This window comes from Pimephales promelas, chromosome 7 (genome assembly GCF_988280905.1).
Source record: "Pimephales promelas chromosome 7, fPimPro1.hap1.1, whole genome shotgun sequence".
In the NCBI taxonomy this organism is placed as follows: Eukaryota; Metazoa; Chordata; class Actinopteri; order Cypriniformes; family Leuciscidae; genus Pimephales; species Pimephales promelas.
This window is the reverse complement of record NC_142775.1, coordinates 33,613,833-33,636,383: the sequence shown is the minus strand read 5'-3', so window position 1 is coordinate 33,636,383 and position 22,551 is coordinate 33,613,833. Positions and strand designations below refer to the sequence as shown.

The 22,551-nt window shown below is 36.2% G+C and overlaps 1 protein-coding gene across 2 annotated transcripts in view; it reads left to right on the top strand.

Moving 5' to 3' along the window:
• epha3 (eph receptor A3) overlaps positions 1-22,551 on the top strand; it is a 120,684-nt gene that overhangs the window by 5,587 nt on the left and 92,546 nt on the right. For both annotated transcript variants that reach the window (XM_039683306.2, XM_039683307.2), the window contains exons 2-3: positions 3,122-3,186; positions 11,859-12,516. In XM_039683306.2, the coding sequence (XP_039539240.2) occupies positions 3,122-3,186; positions 11,859-12,516 (723 nt within the window). The remainder of the gene's footprint in view (positions 1-3,121; positions 3,187-11,858; positions 12,517-22,551) is intronic.

The window sequence follows — 22,551 nt, the reverse complement described above, 5'->3', positions numbered from 1 at the left end:
CTTCAACGTAACTAAACATTTTAATTTCAATGACTTCAATATTTTAAGGCAACCAACTTACTTTTTAAGTTAAACCAACACTATTTTCTTTAACAGTGTGGATTTTCACAACATGAAATTTCAACTTATCTATAGTATTTCATGTCAAAAATGTTTTTATCTATTTAATCAATAGATTGATGGGTAAAAGTAATAGGGCAGTTTTAATACTGATTCCTTGTCTTCTTTGTATATATATTTCACATGAGCTGTTCTTGATAGTTTGTGAATGAAACATTACCAATGTCTCCATTGTCAGCACTGTTAATGTATTCGATCAGTGTGCCATGTGCTGATGAAAGAAAAACAATAGCTAGTAGTGCAGGGATGATACATTAGAGAGACACCCCTTGGCGGCCTGTGGTTGGAATCCTAGATTATTGTCTGACTCCTGTATTGATTTACCTATTTTGTCTGGTGTGGTTGGTTGGATGAAATGGCCGTTGAATCAGCTGTTCATAATTAGCCCTTTGTTTTGTGCTTAGACGCGTTGCTTGACGCTACGGTTCTTGTGGAGGGGTTGGGAATGACGTTGGCTGTGATTTCCTTCTCTTACAGCTGCAGAATTTGCCTCATCCATGTAGCTATCTAATTTTATGGTCTCAAATTTCCCTGGTCGGCTCAATTTGAGATGCCGGCTCGGCTCATTGAGAAATTTAAATTGGAAGCAACGGAGCTGGATGCGAGCTGCCATTATCTGACATAAGCAGATAGCTTTATTACTCTTAATAGGGATCATCGACAGTATGAGAACAGCCAGCTGTTTGGCCAGCACTCAGGTGCGGTGCCGGTTTGTGCTGGAATTTGATAATGGGGTCTCCAACAGACTCTCCTCAGAGCCCCTGAAATATACCTGTCAGAATTATGGAAGCACCTGACTGATGTAATTTTTTTTTATTTTTTTTTTATTTTTTTGTGATCCAAAAAAATGAATTAAAACATATTATTAAAGACTTGAAATTAGTTTTATAGATACACCGAAAAATAGAAATTGTCCCAGTGTAATTTATTTACAAAACTAAAATGTTAAATTAAATTAATGGAATTTAATTTAATTTAATTTAATTTAATTTAATTTAATTTAATTTAATTTAATTTAATTTAATTTAATTTAATTTAATTTAATTTAATTGTATTTAATTTAATTTCTTTTGTTTTGTTTTTTTCAAAAATGGATTACTTAAAAAACGTTATTACTCTACGACCTGTATGACATCGTCAACCAATGTGGTTAAATGACAAATTTGAAAGTCATGACTATAGTTGATTTCTTCAACAATGCATCGTACTATAGTAGTTAAGCAACGAGTTACGTCATTGTATGGAAAAACGCACCAGAAAATAAAGGTAAACAATGGAAATTCTCCAGCATAAATGTGAACTACAACACTTTTTAAAGGCATCTCATTCTCCACCATAAAGGTCATTGAGTAAATGTCCAGAGTGTTCAGAGCTGAAATCTAACCCCAAAAAATAAAGAGATTCAAAAAAAATTATACATACATTTTTTGGCCACTACCAAATTTCCAGAAGTAAATTTATTTTTTTAGTTTTTATTATTTTTAAATTTATTTCAGAATAGTAAAGTCATCAATTGTGAGATAAAAAAAAGATTTAAAAAAAAATTAAAAATTTGCATATAGACTTTGTAAGGTGTACTGTCTCTGACTCTGACTCAAGCTTTGTGATAATAATATTGTGGTAAATAAAGGTTTATGTCATCCATGTCATATGTCCATTTGTGATTTGGCTGGATGTCTCCTTGCCATCGCTGTAGGGAGAGTGAGTGACACAGCTATTAGTCGAGGCCGTAGACGCCATGCTGAGTGCCCACATGTCATCTGGGATCATGCGTTAACTGTACTCCGACGGAGGCTTTTGTTCTTTTCCTTTGTGCCCGTAGAAGCCTTGCTCAATCAAACAGGAGTCGTTGTTACGAGAGCAGGAGACACTGAGATATCCAGAGCTTGTCACGACCTTCTCTGCTGCAGCACACCATGCCGGCAGCCATACGTTTTAAATAATGCAGAAATATTTCCTCTCTTTGTCGTCTCCCATTGTTTTATTTTTCCTTCTCTTTTGTGTTTTTTTTTTTTTTTAGTGCTGGGCAACGATTAATTTTTTTGGTCAATATGCAATGTATATTTAAGAAATATTTTCATGTATATACTGCATATATATATATATATATATATATATATATATATATATATATATATATATATATATATATTTAATTTATATTATATATATAAAAAAATCAAAAAATCTCAAATATACACATGCGTGTGTGTATATTTATATATTCAAAATAATTATGCACATTACACACATATAATAGCCGTGTAAACGCAAATGTAAAGGCAAGCTTTTATTTTGGATGTGATTAATCGCGATTAGTCGTTGCCCTGCACTAGTTAAAAAAAAATCTTTTATTGTTGTTTCTATAATTTTAAATTAATTGGATTTGATAATGTGTTTAATAAAAATGAAAATGTCTACAAAAACAGAAATAAATATTACAGACTAAACATTGTCCTAATAAAACAATGACATGAATTTTTATTTTGCATGAATGAGAAAAAAACCCAGTAATAAGTCAAATATGAATTGAAAATAAAGGATATGTCCTTTTATTTATTAAGTGATAGTAAAAAAAAGAAAAGGAATCATGCTCACATGTGGTGAGCAACAACCTCTTATCAACATATCGGAATCCATTCGGCTTGTCAGATGAAAGAAAGCATTTTTGATTTATTTTCCTTAACGATGCCTATCACTGTGACACACACAAGATCAGCGTTTGGTCAGACATTAAAGACCCCGTGCACGGGGTAACAAGGCTAACTTTTCTCCGTCCAGTTAAAGCTAGTGCAGCGTACTGAAAAATGTTGTTTTGAAGGATGAGTCCACTGACTCCATTGTTTGTTTAATTGGATTGTGGCACAAGAGCAACACAGCTGAGTAAATACTGTGTTGATCGGGACGCTGCACACTGAGAGCTGTATCCCGCTCCGAGTGGGGGTGAAACCGGATCTAAAAAGAGATAACTGCTCATTTGTTTCTCTCCCCTTCTCTACAGTTAACCTGTTGGACTCCAAAGCAAGTCAAGGGGAACTGGGCTGGATATCATCGCCATCCCATGGGGTGAGTGTTGCAGACATAATCCATATTTTTTAGTGGAAAAGAAGAGAACAGAGATTTCATGCTTTGAGGATGTTGTTGGGGAGCCAAAACAATGCACATAGTTTTTTTTTTTTTTGGAAACTATAAGGCTTACACTATAATTAAGTAGATTTTAAAGGATGAAATTAGAATTCAATTAATATAAATCATTCGGTAAAATTTTACAATAAGGTTAGTTAATGTATTAACTAACATGACAATGAGTGAAATATTTGTTACTGTATTAGTTCATCTTTGTTAACTTAATACAAATACAGCTGTTCAATGTTAGTTCAGTGTTAACAACACAACCTTTGATTTTAATAATTTATTAGTAAATGTTGAAATTAATATTAATAATTAATGCTGTAGAAGTTTTGTTCACTCTTAGTTCATGTTAACTAAGGTAGTTAACTAATGAACCTTATTGTAAAGTGTTACCAATCATTCTAATATGCTGAGGTGCTGTTCAAAAATCATATTATTATCAATGTTGAGTTTTTGCCGATTAATAAGTTTCAGAGATCATGATACACAACCATTCAAAAGTTTAGCTAAGTAGTTTAGATCAATTAAAAGTCAATTCATACTTTTATTCAGCAAGGATGCATTCAATTGATCAAAAATGACTAAAGATGTATGTTACACAACATTTCTATTTCAAATAAATGCTGAACTTTCCATTCATCAAAATATCTTGAAAAGAAATCTATCATGATAATAAACCATTTAAAAAAATTGAGCACACATAATAATTATAATGTAACGCTAGCATATACGAACGATTTCAGTGTGACAAAATGTTGACCAGCAATACAGTACCGATAACATATATCATAAACATATAAGCCCAAAGGTATGTTTTTCATGTCAGTGTAGAACAACTCTTGGTTCTTTATTTTTGTCGTCAAAACCTCAAGGTCACAACTTCCGATAATAACCCTGTTTATTTGTCGAGTTGTACAGGTATTGGTCTCAAGGGCTACTCAGACCAAATCATTCTTTCAACTTTATTATGTGTTAAAATGACTTGTTGGCAGTTGCTAAAGGTAATCCAGTAATTTGTTCCATATAGCTGCCAAACCTAGTTTCCCCTCGTTCTTTTTTACTGTTGGCACAGTAAAATGTGAAGCTTTCCTTTCTTAGATGCAAGGGAGAAGAAAAGCGTACAAGTAAAGAAAAAGAAAAACATGAAGCAAAAAACAAAAAAAAAGCTCTTGAAAAAAAAAAAGTGCTTTTTAATGTAAGAGAGCATTTATGGAAAATTGAGTAATTGCACTAATTTGCTAGATTAATTTCTAAACGTTCATAAGTTCAACAGAGAAAGCGTCATTAATCTTTACAATAGCCATAAAGGTGATTTAGGATGAAAAAAAATATCCCTCGCAGATATGTGCCGAATGCTCTGGGATTTATTAAGTCGACGTGTAAGCCATTGTCACGACTGCAGCGAAGATCAGGTTCTCAAGGTGAATTAACTCTAATTACTCAGGACTTCTCCCTAGTTTGGAGCGATAAGCATTTTGCCCCTGAAAGCAATGCCCTCAAAAATGAGTTGAAATAACGTGGCGCTGCAGTGCTGACACTGACGGATGGGCCGCCCGCCTTCTGCCAGTGTAAGCACAAATCGGCCCGGTTAAAGCAAATTAAGAGCTAAGCCCATCGGACGCTCAGATAAGGCCCGTAAATATAAATGGGCCCTGAACAAAGCTCTTTAAACATGCAGCGCTGTTTAGTATGGCCTTTCCAAATTGCATCAGGCCTCAGCCTGGGATTCATTACCACCGGCAGTCGGATTACTCGGTCTGCCCGTATGAAGCTGCTGCGATCTGTTGCGTTGCTTTGAGGACCCTGCGCAATTGTTATTGGAGTTGTTAAAAGCATCTTTGCTGTGACGTCTGTGGAGACACCGATTAGAGCTTGACTGGTGGTTGTAGTTCTGGGGTTTGGAATGCCTTGTTTCTCCTCTGGAACAGAAAGAGAAGTGCAAATGATTCTTGAACACCGCCTTGGCCTGGCATTGGCATTGTTTTTAATTCCATTTAAGATTTTGAATGAATCGTCTCTCGCTGAGGGAGTATCGGGGGCTGTACTGGATAGTTGGCCTGGCCAATACACTGTAAAAAAATATATATTTTCACGATTTGTAATCACAACAATTTTTAAATTGTCAAATCAACTTAAATAATTTATGTACTTCAGACAACATACATTTTGAGTTCCTGATGGTTAAATCAATCTCCTTCATTGTATTAACTCAATTTGTCCATTTCAATGAACTTAAAATTTTAAGGCAACCAGGTTACTTCATTTTTTAAGTTAAACCAACTATTTTTTTTTTTTTTACAGAGAGCTGCAAAATAGATTGACTGAATGGTTTTCATTGGTTAGTGTAGCAGAACTAGTTTTTGAAATTCTTATGTACTATTGTCTTTTTATTACTAACTAATTGCAGTCGTAATACATGATTATACAGCCAATACGTTTTAAATAATGCAGACATATTTCCTCTCAGTCATCTCCCATTGTTTTATTTTTCCTTCTCTTTTGTGTTTTATTAGTGCTGGGCAATACATGACACAGATTTGAATATGATAATCTTGTATAAAAAAATGCGAGAACTAAAAAAGTATGTTATGTTGAAAATGTGCCATCAACAAAATGAAGAGCATTAAATATTATACCAGGGTTGTAAAGAAACTGCTTTTTTAAGTTAAATAATACAAAATTTACTATCATCTAATTACAAGTATATCATTTTTTAGATCTGATTATATAATCCAGATTACATATTATCAGTTACTATCCAGCAATGTATATATGATTTGATCGATTTGTCCAAATTAATATATTATGCTACACACACACACACAGACATTAAATGTTATTTTTCTATTTTATTTAGAATTTAATGCAAAGAAAACATTATTTAGAAAATTATTAATTTCTTTGTTTGAACCATATTTTGCATCTGAGCAAAAAAATATAAGTAAATAAATAAATATAAACTACACATTGTGCACGTTAACATCCCTTCATAACATTCTTCCTCGTCTTATTTTGGTCTCTAAAAATCTGCAGTAGAAGCTCCAGATCTCAAGCATCGTAGCATAATCAACTGAGACAAATTCAGTGCAGCAAACCCACACTTTTCATTATGCATTGGGTAAGTCACACTCTGCCAGTGCCCGCAGCGAAAGACAATATTTCCAACATGATGCTGAAACTCATTTAGTTCCCCCGCCCTGAACAGAAAGTGTGAAAGGTCTCCAGCTGTACAAAGTGCAAAGAAAACCCCCTCTATAAAGGTGGATTAGCACGTCATATGGCCACAGCGGGCGAGCAGGCAGCACACAATGTGTTATGGTAAAAGCTGTGATGAAAAGGTATTGACTGATCACGTACAGTTGTTGCTGTGCAGGAAATCCTAGATGGTGAAGCACTTGTCATTTCTAGTGTTTCCTGCTATATTGTGGGAATAGGAAGGTCACGGATAAACAAAAGTCTTTTTTCGTTTATTCGTGTCTTAAATTTAGTTAGGTGTTTGCAATATAATGTGTATGTAAGTTTATGGTTCTTGAACAGCGTTGGGTAAACTGCTTTGAAACTGTAGATTCTTAAGATACCTACACATAAATTAAGGTCATTTAGTAAGCTAGTAGTTAGCTACACAACAAGCAATCTTCGAAAGTAGCTAATTACACTAAAGATAGTTTACAGTACATTCAGTGTTCTTTCTTTCTTTCTTTCTTTCTTTCTTTCTCTTTCTAGATGTGTCTATAATATTGTCTATAATATGTTTAATTATACTGAATGTAATGTACTTCAAATCACTGTATTTGCATGTATAATATTACTAAAATCCCACTTTAGATACTTAAAGAGAGGACACATTCACGACTTTAATGACACTCATGTTTCTTAACACACTTAAGTAGACATTTATACAAGTGTGCTCAGTAATAATGTTAAATTAAAGATTGTACACTTTAAATCATTGTTTTAATCTTTTCTTGCATGTGCTTTAAAGAAGTGACTAACACTTAGCACATGGAAGTACTTATAATTTTAACAGTACTTTGTTATTCAATATTTCATTTAAAGTCGGAATGTATTTTATAGGTTAATATATTATACATAGAAATGGCATAACAGTATTTTTTTTTATTTACCATTCATCCTTGTCATTAAATATGGCAGTGTACTTTAACCATATTTTAAAGACAATAGAAGTATGAAAGTCCTACCTAAGTGGGTCAAAAAAGCACTCAAAGTCTAACCAATAGTTTTTAATATGAATTTAAACAATAATATAATTTAATATAATTGCATGCAATTAAGTGTTCAGAACTTTTCCATTCAGTTTTCACTTGTATATTCTTTTAAATTATATTATTCAAGTATAAAGTAGTTGCTGAAGTGTACTTCTTTTTCACTATATAGGAACTAGAGCAGTATTTGCCAGATAACAGTTTACGGTAGCATTTTATTTTACAGTCAGGTGCCACATACATACTATGTGCTTATTATAGTGATTACAATAACTGGATAATAACAAGATTCTAATACTAAACCTATACCCCTAAACCTAACCTTAAACTATGTAGTTACCTGATATTTCCCAGTATTTTCTAAGGCAAGTACACTGTAAGTACCCATTTTGCTAAAAAGATGCAAAATGATTTTTATACACACAAAGTTTCAAACTATTTATGTGTATAGGGGAAAATATTGTGTATTTGATTATTAAATATTTTTTCAATACACTAACACAAAACAGTAATCTATTTTTTTTGTGATTTTTTTTATCGATACTTGTTGGGGAAAAATTAGCTTGTTACAAGAAAAACTACACTTTTGAATGTAGTTAGGTTACTGTTAAACTACTGAAAATTGAAAATTGTTCCCTAACACTACTATTAAAGAAAGAAAATAAATGTTAAATTCATTTAAATGGTTTCCAATTCCAAAAAAAAAGTGTGTTACAAATAAATAACAAAAGCTAGCATTAGCTTGCAGCCAAATCATGCCACTTACAATTTAATGTCACTCCAGCTTGAAATGATGTGTTTTCATAGTGGATATCACGCACTCACTGCACAAGTTGTGTCGATTAGTACAAATGTGTATTTTTACAGCAAGCAATTTCCTTCACTACATATCCTGTGTACCCATAAGCATATCCTCTATTGCCTCAACGGCATCCCAGCGCTCAGACCGGTTTTGTCCATTATAGTGAAGAGAGCGGGATTTGATCTAGAGAAACTGTGCGCACCTATTCAGGAAATGTGCATGTGATAGCAGCAAAAGGCAGCAGTATATCTCAGTCTTCGCTAACTAATGCAATTCCATTGTAATATGAGCGAGGAGGATTATCATTTTATTAAATATCTGTCTGAAACATAAGCTCTGCTCCACTTTGTCCACAAATGCCAGGGAATCTATTAGTTTAAAGTACCAGTTGGCCTGTGTACACACACTGAGTGTACACATGGGGAAGTTGGGCCGCAGCCCTGTCAAATGTACCAACTGCTGATTTCCTCGTTTCTCTGCTGCTTTCCTTGCTGGAGGGGGATTATATTGTAAAGTGATATTCGGAGAAACCCAAAGTCATCTTCAGTCTGCCCGTTGAGTGTTAAGTTGCAAAGCGCAGGGCTGACGTCTCCTGCTGTGGAGAAGGAAATAAAGATTGGTGTCCAATCGTAGCCTGGCGCTCTCCGAGAAATCAATGCAGCCTTTAGAAGCTGCTGTCCGTAAAAGAGATATCCAGGCAAGGCTTTTACAGTTTCCCCCTCTCTATAAGCGAGTGTTATGCATTATAAAGTACAGTTATTTGAAGGAGATTGGCTTGTGCTGGTAATGATGTCATTCATGGCAGCAGACAGTCCACACTATATTCTCAAGTGTGTGTGATTTACACATCGTATATGATGTTTCATTTATTTTGGCAGTCACGGTTTCAGTACAGTCATTCTTTATACAGTTTGATAATGCGACACAGCCGAGGCACCTGGACTTCATTTGGAGCATCAGCTATGCTGGTGAACACCGGTTGGCTCAGCAAATAACCCTGAGACAAATGACCAGCTGAAATTTCCATTGATTTATTTCAATTTGCATCATATTTGTTCACTTCACAACTTCATAAACACAATATCAGAAGCAGATTCCATTGTTCTAGCATCATAACGCCTCATTTAGATCCTGCCTTAAAGCCAGGCCCGCAAATTTCGGAATCGGGATATTCATAAAGTAATACTCCATTCATTTTCGTCAGATCGGTCTTTCGGTAAAAAGTGCTTTCTATGTGAATATATATATATATTAAACTGTTGACTGTAAACGATGATTTGATGCTCAAGAAAGATTTCTCATTAGTATCATTGTTGAAAAACAGTTATTTACATTTTTATTTCAGGATTCGTTGATGAATAGAAAGTTCAAAAGAACATAATTTATCTAAATTAGAAAGCTTTTGTAACCTTAAACACTACTGTTCAAATATGCTTTAAGACAAACCTTGTGTATATACATATAGAGGGAATGCATTGACGTCACTTTCCCGCCGGAACAACCCTCCTCAGCCTGACTGAGTGGCAAAAGATCTGCTGCGTGACTGGATTTAATAGGGGAAACTGCGAAAATGCGACTAAAACGAACAATTTTATCAATTTAAACTAAATGTTGGACTCAATATAGTGTTCCTTACAACTTACTAAAGATCCAGTGATCCATGGATATTGACATGCAGCCAGGAATCGAGTTGCCTGACATTTATGTTGGCCTGATTTCGACACCGGGGAAATAAAAGCAATATAGACCTAAACATAAAGCAAATTTGCCTGTGAACACTTTATATAAATACAATATAGGTAGGCCTAAATCCGGCTGATCACTTATCTGTGCTATATATAGCCTTTATATCGTCCAGCCCTAAAAATGTATTTATTTATTTATTTTTTTGGTCAGCGTTTATTAAAAAAACATCTAATAATGCCGAATATACAATGATAAATATTTAATTGATGAGTTGTTAATATACATAACAATACAAAATATATGGGTATGGTTTTACACTAAATTCGGCATATTGACACATGATGATAATGACAAATCCACCTTTCGCTGACTGGAGTCCAGTTATTTAAGTGATTTGCTGCGATCCATTTGCACCTCTTTCTATAGCAGTCTGTAAAAATATACCTCTGATTTTTTGTCAAATCTTGTCGTACGGTCAATCGCAAAGCTCTTTCCCACTTTATTTATGTTTGTTTTTCGCGGCATTCACGCTGAAAACAAAAACAGCCGCTCAGTCTTTTTGCCACTCACTGCGAGTAACTGCAGGCACTCTGGCTGACGGTGACGTCACGCGCATACCCTCTATAGGTGCATTTCAGAAATTTGTTTTCCACATAGCATTAAAGGAGAACTCCGGCGAACAATGAACCTTTGGTCTAATAAAACATCGGTACCTTACCTAGTCAATCGTTCTCTGAGTTTTGTTTTCATGATAATCGAATGTAAAGAGTTTTATCTCTAAAAACTGTTTAGCGTATAATGCTAGTAATGGGGGCATTGACTAAGTAAAAAGAAATCGCTAGTTTATACCACTAACAAGGCTCAAAATAGCCCCACACTAACGCAGTAACATAATGAGGCTCCATACATGCAAAACGAAGCATTGAGAACTTTGTAAGTGTTCAGACCGTTTAATAAGAAGATACTTTATGAAGACAGTTCACTTCACATATACAGACAGGAGCCATCTTAAAAAATAGTCTCGATAAGTTGATCCCCGAACGCCGTTTATACAGTTCAGAAGTTCGCTGAACTTCATAGAGTTCAGATCACTCACCACGACGTTCGTGGTTTGACTTATCGAGACTTTTTAAGATGGCTACTGTCTTCATAAAGTATCTTCTTATTAAACGGTCTAAAGTTCTCCTTTAATTCTGAAATATCCCACAATTTGCTTTAAAATATGTGGTTGGAATTCCAGCTGTCAATGAGTTCAGTCAGTTTACTTTTCTTCCAAAATAAAGGCTGTGTATCTAACAATGTGACCCAAAACGGTACATAAAAATCTTGAGGTCTGAAAAAACTCAACTTTTTTGGGTGTTTCATTAAGCACCCTCACAGTTGAAACACAAATAGGCAATTCTTCAGGCTCAGGGCACACTTGTTTGGCCTGGTAATGAACAGCTCGCAGCCACTCCAGAGGCCTTGTCTCACTCAGCCAAGGGCTTTTATAAACTTCAGCTTGACAGAGAGCCATATACTACCCCATTATTGTAATAGAAAACACTGCCTCTCAGTTCATCATTTATTCTGCTTTGTGTACGTTAAACCCCAAGACTTCTGGCCGCATTGTGACTCCGGACACCCCAAGTGACAAAACAAAATGATTTGTCAAGGTCGCCTTACAAGGGAGAGTGCTCAGAGTGGAAGGCCTCGTTAATTACGCCCCACATTAATTATACGAGCAGGGGAGATATCAACTTGAAACGATTCATTATTCAAAATGTGTTTGAGAAATAAATAAGCCCGCTGTTCAGGTGTTTTACATTTGTCTCGCTTCCGCTGAAATGTAGGAGTACAGTAGCCGTTCGCTTTCCTCGGAACAGATTTGATTAACTTCTTTCTCGTTTTTGCAGTGGGAGGAAATTAGCGGTGTGGATGAGCACTACACACCCATCCGGACCTTCCAGGTGTGCAACGTGATGGAGTACAGCCAGAACAACTGGTTGAGGACCAACTGGATTCCTCGTAATTCCGCGCAGAAGATCTATGTGGAGCTGAAGTTTACCCTGAGAGACTGCAACAGCATTCCCATGGTCCTGACCTGCAAAGAGACGTTCAACTTACACTACCTGGAGACGGACGAAGACCAGGGAAGTAAGTTCCGTGAGCACCAGTTCTCCAAAATAGACACCATCGCCGCCGACGAGAGCTTCACTCAGATGGACCTAGGCGACCGCATCCTGAAGTTGAACACCGAGGTGCGTGAGGTGGGACCCATGACTAAGAAGGGCTTTTACCTGGCTTTCCAGGACGTGGGAGCATGCGTGGCCCTGGTTTCGGTGCGGGTGTACTTTAAAAAATGCCCCTTTACAGTGAGGAACCTGGCCATGTTTCCTGACACGGTGCCCACGGACTCTCAGTCGCTGGTGGAGGTTAGGGGCTCCTGCGTCAACAATTCCAGGGAGGAGGACCCACCAAAAATGTACTGCAGCACTGATGGAGAGTGGCTGGTGCCTATTGGGAAATGCCTGTGCAACATAGGTTACGAGGAGCGGGGAGTCACATGCCAAGGTAGAGTTTTTCTCTCACATGCACACTTTTCCCTTTTTCATTTCACGGCCCATTTTCTTCCTTTCATCAGCGTAATGTACTAGCACCAGCTCTGTAGACAGCAGCTCTAAATAGGACAACTGAGTGTGTCCCTGGAAGACCATTCATTTGTTTATGCTGCTCATTGTCTGTAATGGCGAAGCATTTGGAAATGTTTCTAAACTCCATGGTGAGTTGAGTATCTGTCCCGCACTCTGAGTGCAAATGGATTTTTCCCAGATATGGACACACCTCTGATCTGTCAGACATGCTCTGGAGAGAGGAATATGAGAGTTCTGTGTAACCGAGGACAGAGAAGATCTGTGGTGCAGACCCCCTTAAAAGGCAGCTTGAAGCAGTTAAGCTTGTGAAATACTTCTCTGCATCACCTCATCAGACACACAAATAGATGGACGTTAGTCATTGAAGATGGATAAGTGTGTGTGTGTGTTTGATGTAAAGCATGTGAGACTTCCACTGTGAAATTTCTATACTCTAAAGACACCAATTCTCGTCATATACCCATATTTAAACATTCTAAACTAATGAAAAGAGAATATCTTGGCAATCTGTCTTTGTCTCGCATTAGATTCATAGGATCAGAATGAGTTGTAGTGCTAGAGTTTGGGTTTAGATGTAAATGCCGTTTGTGCAAAAATGGGTACAACAACTTGTCACTGGGGCAGTATCCACTTAGAGGTACCTTATTTATCCTTAAACGGTTCAAAGTAGTACTTTAAAGAGACGCATATTACTATTGTAAGTGACTAATATGCACCTTTAGGGGTAGATGAGGTACAGCGTTGTCCTCTCGAAGGGTACTGCCCCTGTGACAAGCTGTTGTACTCCTAATGGTTCAGATTGTGGACACTGTGTTTTATATCAAGTTAACTTTAAAAGAAGTTCAATTTAAAAACTAAGACCCCTACGTTTGATCTATTTGAATCCAAGAATATGTCCTGAATGGTGCAGTTTGCCTTTTCTGAACCACTATGGCTGGTCCTTTTACACTATTTGCATCATTAACATTGTTAATGCCCCTGTGAATTTACCACCTAAATTTAATACGTGCACAAAACCACATTTGCGTTTGTCTGAACCAGATGCATTGAAAGAATGCAGAGCTGCTCTCAAACCTTTTTTTTTTTTTCAGAGAGAAGTAATCATGAGAAATAACCAGGAACATGCTCTGGAATGGGAATGCGATCATAGCGATTCATTTCCATAAATTATGCTGTTATTGCGCATTATACCAATTATGAACTCTACTACTTTTTTTCATAGACCACCTTTTCAACTGGACACCCAAGTTTGACAATCTTTTTTCATGCCTAAAAGCTTTTAGTTTGAAAGTGCCCTAAGAACATTTTGTCTGGTGTGTATACACATGTGAGTTTTGCTGTGGTTCAGGGAGCTGATAATAGATTGGCTGGCAGCTGGTTTGAGCACTGCAGTCCTGCCTATGGTTTTATTTGAGTTACGCCGTCTCCCAGGAGAAATCACTTTTGCTCTTCCTAAAATGCCTCTGTAGTCCAGAACTACTCAGAGATGTTTGAGATTTTCCCCATGTTCTCTGTCCAAATGTACTCTTGATGTGAGTGTATCCCTGATTGTCAGCTTGTGTCTGTGTTTGTGTGTATTTATGTGTCTGTTATGGAATACTATATGTGGAACAGCTGCAAAATGGGTCATGAGGGTCTTTACATCAAGATGCATCTGTGGCATGCCATAGGCGAAGTGATGAGGAAAACAAGACCACACCACAGTTTTCCCTGCTCTAAAAACGACAATGCTGTTGTTACTGAGATTGTATTAAGCATAGCAATGATAGGCTAAATTTGACCTCTTGTTCTAGTATTGTTATTGGCCCGTGTAGTCGGAGGAAAGCGGTTAAATCATTAAGGATCTGTGACCTCTGACCTAGTGCTTTAAGTTTAGGGATGACATCCTTCCCTGACATTTCATCACTGATTATCATCACACTCTGCTTGTAATAATTGCACTTTAAATGTGTTAAATGGCTAATTAAACTGCAGATAAATGAACATAATTCGAATGTGGTTATTTTGATTGACAGTCAGATAAAATGTCAAATATATACATATATATTTATTGTATTTATCAACTGATGACTAGATTTGAGAATCGAACTTTTTCGAAAGTTCCTCATTAATATGCGTAAGCAGACAATATTTCTTTCCTAATCCCTTACTCATCAAAATGATTTATATGAAACACATGTGATTTTGGCGTTTCTCGTTTTACCCCTTGAGTGGAATGAAACGTGGGATCAGCCAAAACACGATGAAACTGAATACAAATGCTGATGTCTGAGGCCTGACCATACATTTCAAATAGTTGTGCATGGTCATGCATTTTTGCTGGCTAGTTTTCTTGCCTGTGGTTTGGCAGGAGAAATGCAGGACTGATGCCTCATGAAGGTGACTGCTCCATACAATTTATCAATCCAAACACCCATTTGTGGTGTGTAGAACCAGACGCCTGTCAAGTGATTCAGTGTGTCTCTAGGATGTAAATGATAATGACAGGGCAATGGTAGGGCTTTGATAAGCACATAAGTGAATGAGTGGATGAATAAACAAGTGATGTAATGAAAGAGTAAATGAGATGAATGAGCGAATGATTTGAATGAGTGATTGAAAGAATGAGTGAGCCATGATTGTTTTTATTAACTAAATCTAAAACTATTAAAAGTAATTTTGTAATTTGGAATATACTGTTACCTTGGCGTCTAACTAAAAGAAGCACTACAAATTACTTACTGGAAATAAATCATATCCTGATTTATAATAATGATATGAATAATGATATTCTGATTAATATTATACATAATACTAATCAAAATTACAGAAGCACACAACAAAATACTTAACTAATATACTTAACTGATGACTGATAATTACATTAAAACGGAAATATAAAAATGAAAGTGAACGCAAAATATTAATGAAAACTATATAAGGAAATAAATAATATAATATATGATTGGTTGGTTGGTTGGTTTATTGATCGATGGATTGATTAATTGAATCGGTGAGCGACTGAATGATTGAGTGAATAAATAGGTGACGAGTGAATGTGTGAGTGAGTGAGTGATAGATCAAATGAATGTGATGTCATAGAATAAATCTCAGCATCATTTTGTGTACTTAACAAGTAGATTTTTATTTTATTTTTATCTCGTCAATAAATCTCTACTCTTCCTCCTCCTGATCACCCTTTAATGGAAGTCATCATGTCGACAAGCTTTGCATTAAGTGCATGATTCACCATGCCCTTCTGTTTTCTGAAGAGTTGTGTGAATGTTTGGATGTATTTGACAATCTCTTATTAGTTTCAGTGCAGCCTAATGGACACTAATAAGGGCTTATATTACCAGAGTGTGACAGCTGCTGCGTCGTACACTCATGTGCAAGAAAGGGTCTAAGTCACAAATCTCTTGGCAGGCCCGCTGTGCTAACGGATTGATTACGGCAGAGAGCCCGAGTGTGACTCTGACAGAGATATTTTGAGGTGTGCAGACTTCCATTTCAACACTTCAAGTGTGGATGAGTCATATAGCGGGTTTTAATGCTTTGTTGAGGGAGTCCCTCTTAAATAATTAATAGCTTTTTTGTCTTTGTGGAGTACAAACACTGCATCCGGTTTCCTGGGGAATGACCTTTGAAATGTTTGGACTGAGAAGTTTTACTTGAGATGCAAAAGAGTTAACATTTTGAGTGTTGGATTCAGTATCTGAACTGGATAGCTCATATAGCACACAATTTATCTTAGAAAATAAAAAGGATTATTTTAATGTTTAATATTTTTAAAATAAATAAAGACAAAACAATACAACTGGAATCGCAATCTGATTATCACAAAGTGTGATTAGCTTAGTGTCATTATCAAATCTGGGATTTAATTAAATAACATGTGCTGTGTTTCAGAGTGAAGCATGGCACTGTGTTCATTTAGTACAGCCGTTTTGCAATTAGATTTTAAAATAAAACTTTATTGGCACGATAATAATAAATAAATTCATTCATTCATTCAGCTCAAACTGTTTTCTCATTTTTTCATTTATTCAAATATATTAGTAAAACTATTTGTGAGTAAACATTGCTGTTTATTCCTATGTATTGTTATTTTGGTTCATATGAATAAAAATTATTAAAATGTAAAAATTGTTCATTTATTAGAAAACATGGTTAGATTATGTTTAGATTATTTTTTCTATGGTTCCTTTGAAGTAGTTGGCTAATGAGATTTAGGAATTGGATTGTGAAGGCTTAAAAAAATTATGAAGTTTTTAGTACTATATTCTGCCTATAGCTGTAAAAGGAAGTGAGAACCTTAATATGCCTGTAATATTTTTTTAAAGGGATTTGCTTTCTGAATTCAAATGAACCGTTTCTCTAAATCACACACAAATGCATGTGCACATGTGGGTGTGAGCTTGTGTGAATGAGTGTGATTTTGTGCGTTAATATGTGTGAACTTGTGGAGAGAAGTGATATATTTCCAACAGATGAAACGAAGGTTACTTTAATTATCAGCATCGGTAGAGCCTTAGACCTTGGGGTGATTCTTAAGTGGATTTTCTCATGTTCATTATCGCCAACAGAATGACTCCACAGTAACGGTGTCAGCCCTCAGAGTGTAGAAATATTGCACCACACAAAACCATGCGCTATTATTCACATATTCTTCGTCCACCTTTTGCCGTATGGCTGCTGCATTGCACTGTTTAGTTAAATTAGTCCAGGATTGGAAATTACAACTCATTATGATAATGAAATGGAGCGAGTCAGTGGTTTAAAATCTGTGTGAAATTCCTCTAACCATAATTTGATCTTAAAACAGCAAATAAATGGAGTATTTGAGCCGGATGTCTGTCTGTTTTGCGAAGCTTCCCATGTTCGCAGCTGCCACGGGGCTCCTTTGAGAGTGGCAATGGTTTACATTCCGGCTGGATTTACCAAGATATACAATCCCTGTGCTCGCTATCCCTGATTAGTTATCAGATCTTATTAATGCGGCGGCAGAAAGTGCAATGGGTTATTTTAACAAGCCCTTAAAGCTGGATGGAAACCTCTGAGCCAAAAGCTGGATTTAATACAGCCTAACAGAGTCTATTCTTGGTTTTCAGGCAGATTTGGGGGCTGATCTGGTTTAGTGATGCATCACCTCAAATTAGCTGTGCTTCTGTCCTGATGTAGGTGTCCCTCACTTTTGAAAAGAATAATTATGCTACAAACCCAAAATCCCACCAGTTTAGCAATGTACAATGTTATAATTTTTCACAACTAGTCAATCCATGAAGAAGTAGTTCACTTTTAAAAAAACTTTTGCCGACAATTTACTCACCCCAATGTCATCCAAGATGTCCACGTCTTTCTTTCTTCAGTCGAAAAGAAATTAAGGTTTTTGATGAAAACATTCCAGGATTTTCTCCATTTAATGGACTTCAATGGGAAACAAATGGTTCAAGGTCTAAATGAGAGTTTCAGTGCAGCTTCAAAGGACGTAAAACGACACCAGACGATGAATAAGGGTCTTATCTAGGACCCTTCGAGTTATGACTCAAAAAAAGATTTGTTCATTTTGATGAACGAGTTTGAACAGGAGAGTCACGAACGCTCATCACAGAACAGAGATAGGTGAGCATTTGTGCTTATAAAACTTAAACTTTTTTATTTATTTTTGAAATGACCGATCGTTTCGCTAGATAAGACCCGTATTCATCGTCTGGTGTCGTTTATACCCCTGTGAAGCTGCACTGAAACGGTCATTTGGACCTTGAACCGTTTGGTTCCCATTGAAGTCCATTATTATATGGAGAAAATCCTGGAATGTTTTAATCTAAAACCTTAATTTCTTGGACATCTTCTTGGATGACATGGGGGTGAGTAAATTATCAGTTTTTTTTTTTTAAAGTGAACTACTTTAAGTACAGTCACATTAGAATCTGACCATTTAAATTGACATTGGAATATCAGTCTTGAAATCTCTAAAGTTCACCAAGGCTGCATTTATTTAATCAAAAATACAGTAAAAATAGTAATATTGTGAAATATTATTACATTTTAAAATAACTGTTTTCTATCAAAACGATATTTTCAGCATTATTACAGCAGTCTTTAGTGTCATATGATCTTCGGAAATCATTCTAATACTCTGTTTTGCTTCTCAAGACATCTCTTATTATTATCGACGTAAAAAAAAAGTGAAACAATTGTTTTTTAGGATTACATGAGGAAGAAAAAGTTCAAAAGTACAGCTTTTATTTGAAATAGAAATCCTTTGTAACATTATACATGGTTTTATTGTAACTTTGGGTCAGTTAACGTGTCATTTCTAAATAAAGCATTCATTTCTTTTAAAAATAGACCAAAAACTCAGAATGGGATTTCACCTATACAACATAGTCAAGTTTAGGCTTAGAACAAGTGTTTGCTTCTACATCAGTTTTATTCATCTTGAAATGCACTGTAGAAGATGGTGGGTTCGTTACAAAGGCGCTTTGATGACTGTAGCGGCGGATGCTTTAAAGGGAATGCATTTATAGACGGTTTGCTTCATTGAACAGTATTTCAAAAACCAAACCGCTCTCGCTGAGGTTGTGTTGTTTGTGTGTTCTGAGTGGTGAGTTTCCTTTTGAGTCAGTAGTGGTGATAATGAGGCTGAGTTTTGCAATACCCAAAACATGAGGCTCAGTTGGGGAACGTGTTCGCTTGCCCGGCTTTGTTTCAAATCGCAGCAGCAGGACAGCTCATTAATTTTATGCACTGATTGCTAAGCCTGAAAGTCCCTAAGGAGCTTTCAGTCAGTTAGGATAGTTTGTGCTCACCTCGATGGACAATTAAAAACACTCCTGAAAAAGCTTAATACAGCAGTGAGGCCTCCTTTAAGGGTCGTGCTCTCTCACTCAAGCAGATGATGGGACTTTAATAGATCTTCATCTGTGCAGATTTTTCATTTCGTTGCACAATTAGTACACCATAATTGTAAGCAGTTTGAATATAACGGCAGGACAGGGAGTCCAGAGTGTTGTTTTTTCCACCTCTGGATTCTGACCGATTCACCATAAGTGGGTTGAAATAGTGTTCCGTCGTCTTGGTGGATGATTGTCCTGGCTTGTGGATCAAAGGCTGTATTTGCATGCCTGTCGAGCGATCCAATACCACGTGTTTTACATAACTCTGAAATCTTTCTCTGAATGTGATTTTGAGATCCCCACTCACCACCCTGTCATCCGCACCAGTTCTCCCGAAATAATGGCTATTGTAGGTTGCATTGGCCAGGGGTGCGTTTCCCGAAAGCATCGTTAGCCAACTATGGTCGGAAGTTCCGTCGTCATCAGCATAGTTCAACGAGTCGGTTTTTCCCGAAACATTCGTTCCAACGAACATTCGCAAACAGCATCGCAAATTTGTGTGGTTTGAACGATAGCTCTCGACCTGTGGTTAGAGGCATAGTTACTATATTGCATCACATTTGGACGTAATAAATCCTTATCTTGAGCAAAATAAGCGAGCTGACATTCAGTACAACCCGTGCCTTTTATTTTAGAATTCATACAAATGGAATTTACGTCTTTTAGTTTTTCAAAATATTTAAAGTACTGATTTTGAAGAGTGCGCATGTGCGGACGTGCTCTACTATGTAAGAACGAGCCAAATATTGAGTCTGGTAATAAAGCAAAATTACAGAGAATAATCTAAAATGGTCCTCAGATGACATGTCTGTAATTTATATGTGAAAAAAATCTAGCGTTAATTGGATCTCAAACAATTTCATTAAAACTAGTTATTACTTCACCATGTGCAAAACCAACGATACTTTGCGACAATGGGTTTCGGGAAACAGTCGTGACTAGCTAGTTGATTTCTCCAACGATGCATCGTACTATGGTAGTGAAGCAGAGAACTACGTCGTTGGACGGGAAACGCACCCCTGATCTCCCCTACTTGCAATTAGAAAACGTGTTCCTAATGTGCTGCTTTTTGGCTCATTTCTTTTGGGTGTTTGTTGGGGCATTGGCAGTAATGAGTGGACAAAATGGGGCTTCAGACATGACCTGGATTTGCTCATGCATCAGAAAATGCACTGCACACTGCACATAATCGTTGGGACTGACATAATAAAGTCCCAGAAATCTCAATTTGATCAAGTCAAGTCACTTTTATTTATGTTGTGCTTTTTATAATACAGATAGTTTCAAAGCAGCTTTTCAGTGATAACAGGGAAATAATGCAACAAAGTTTGTTTCTAGAGGAAAAAAGCGCCACAGTCCAGCTTAAGTAAGTTCAGTGATGGTTCATTGTTGTTGTAAAAAAGTTATTAATTCAGTTCATTTATATATTGCCGCTCTGGAGAAAACCGTGATGTCATCGTCCAGCTCAGTTCAGTTCTCACATAATGGTGTCAATGCAGGCAGATAAGTAATATTGTTGAATATTGTTGAATATGAATTGTCCCCTTAGTAACAGCCCCTTTTTCTGGGAAGAAGAGAAGGGTTTTTGGGCATCTTTGTTAATTGAAATAACACAGTTTATCCTTATGCGCTATACGTTCATTTAAAACACTTTGGGTCATTCGAATGGGTGTGTAGTGTTCATTATGTAACCTGGGCATTTTCTTCATACGCAACTCTTGGGAATGTGTCCTTGATATTGTCTCCTTTAGAAACAGGAGGGCAGTGGTTTGTGCTATAATTCACTATGACAGAGTGTCAGACCCACTAGATAAGCATAGGGAAAAGTAGGTGACTCAGAAGCATGTCGATCTGTTTAGTGAGGGAAGCCCAATGAACCAAGTTATTTGGAGAACTTAAAGTAACTCAGAGAATCTATGTAACAGTAGCAGAAAAGAGATTTGTTTTATCCTTTAAAATAAGATGACTAATAAGACTTGTACTTGGGTTTTTTTGTGGTTTCACCTGGTCTGGTAATCGTTTAACACCTTTGCAGGACAGACTGGCTTTTCGCACACATGACCGAAGCTTTATTCTTAAGAGCGCTGTCATTTTCAGGTTTGCTGCGGGCCTTTCATACTGGAATTATCCTGTGTAAACTAGGGCCAGGTCCCAGATGGAAGCTATTATTGTACCTCTGACTCATTGCATTTGGTTTTTCTATCATTTTCAAGCGAGGGGACACTCACTCCCTGAGTATTTTTCTAGCTGGTTTTCCAACGAATATGTGACCCCAAAGCATTTTCCACCATAAAGTCTCAGTCTTGACATTTTCCATGGCCAAATGATGTGAGATTACTTCGGGATGTGCTTGCAACATATAAACCATGAGAGGTAACTTATCCAAATGGTCAAGACAAGAAAAAAAAAGCAGTTCAGCTGACAGCAGATGGTAGTAAAACATGGGATAAACTAGGGGTGGGCATTGGGCAATATGTACAAAATCTTATTTCACAATATAAGAAAATATTACAAAATTATTTCATGATAATAGTATACATCACATTTATTTTTAATTAATAATGAGAACAAAGAAAATTACAAACAATTGGACAAATATAATAGAACAAAGTGAGGTAAAGTTTTCAGTTTTAAAATTAATTAAGATATACTGAAGAATTTGAATAATCAAATGCTTAGTTTTCACTGTGAATTACATAGAAATTGATTTTTATTAAAGATAAGACTTTTTTTAATGATTTTCAGTGTGTCATTATTGTTTGATTAACAATAATGACACAGATGGGAGAAGGTATATTAGGCTGCTGTCACTTTAAGACCTACCACGGGTCTAATATACTGTCTAATATGCTGTCACGGGTCTAATATACTGATGATATATTTACCCATTTGTTTACATTCACTTGAGACATAACTGACTGTGATATTTTTATTTTTTTTTAATACGATTTTGTTGTAAATTTAAATTTGAAAGTTGAAATTTGTTATCTGATCACGTAATTTGCGTTACTTGTAATGCATTACCCCCAATTCTGCATACCATGATTCAAAAGAAATAGAAAAATCTCTAACGATAG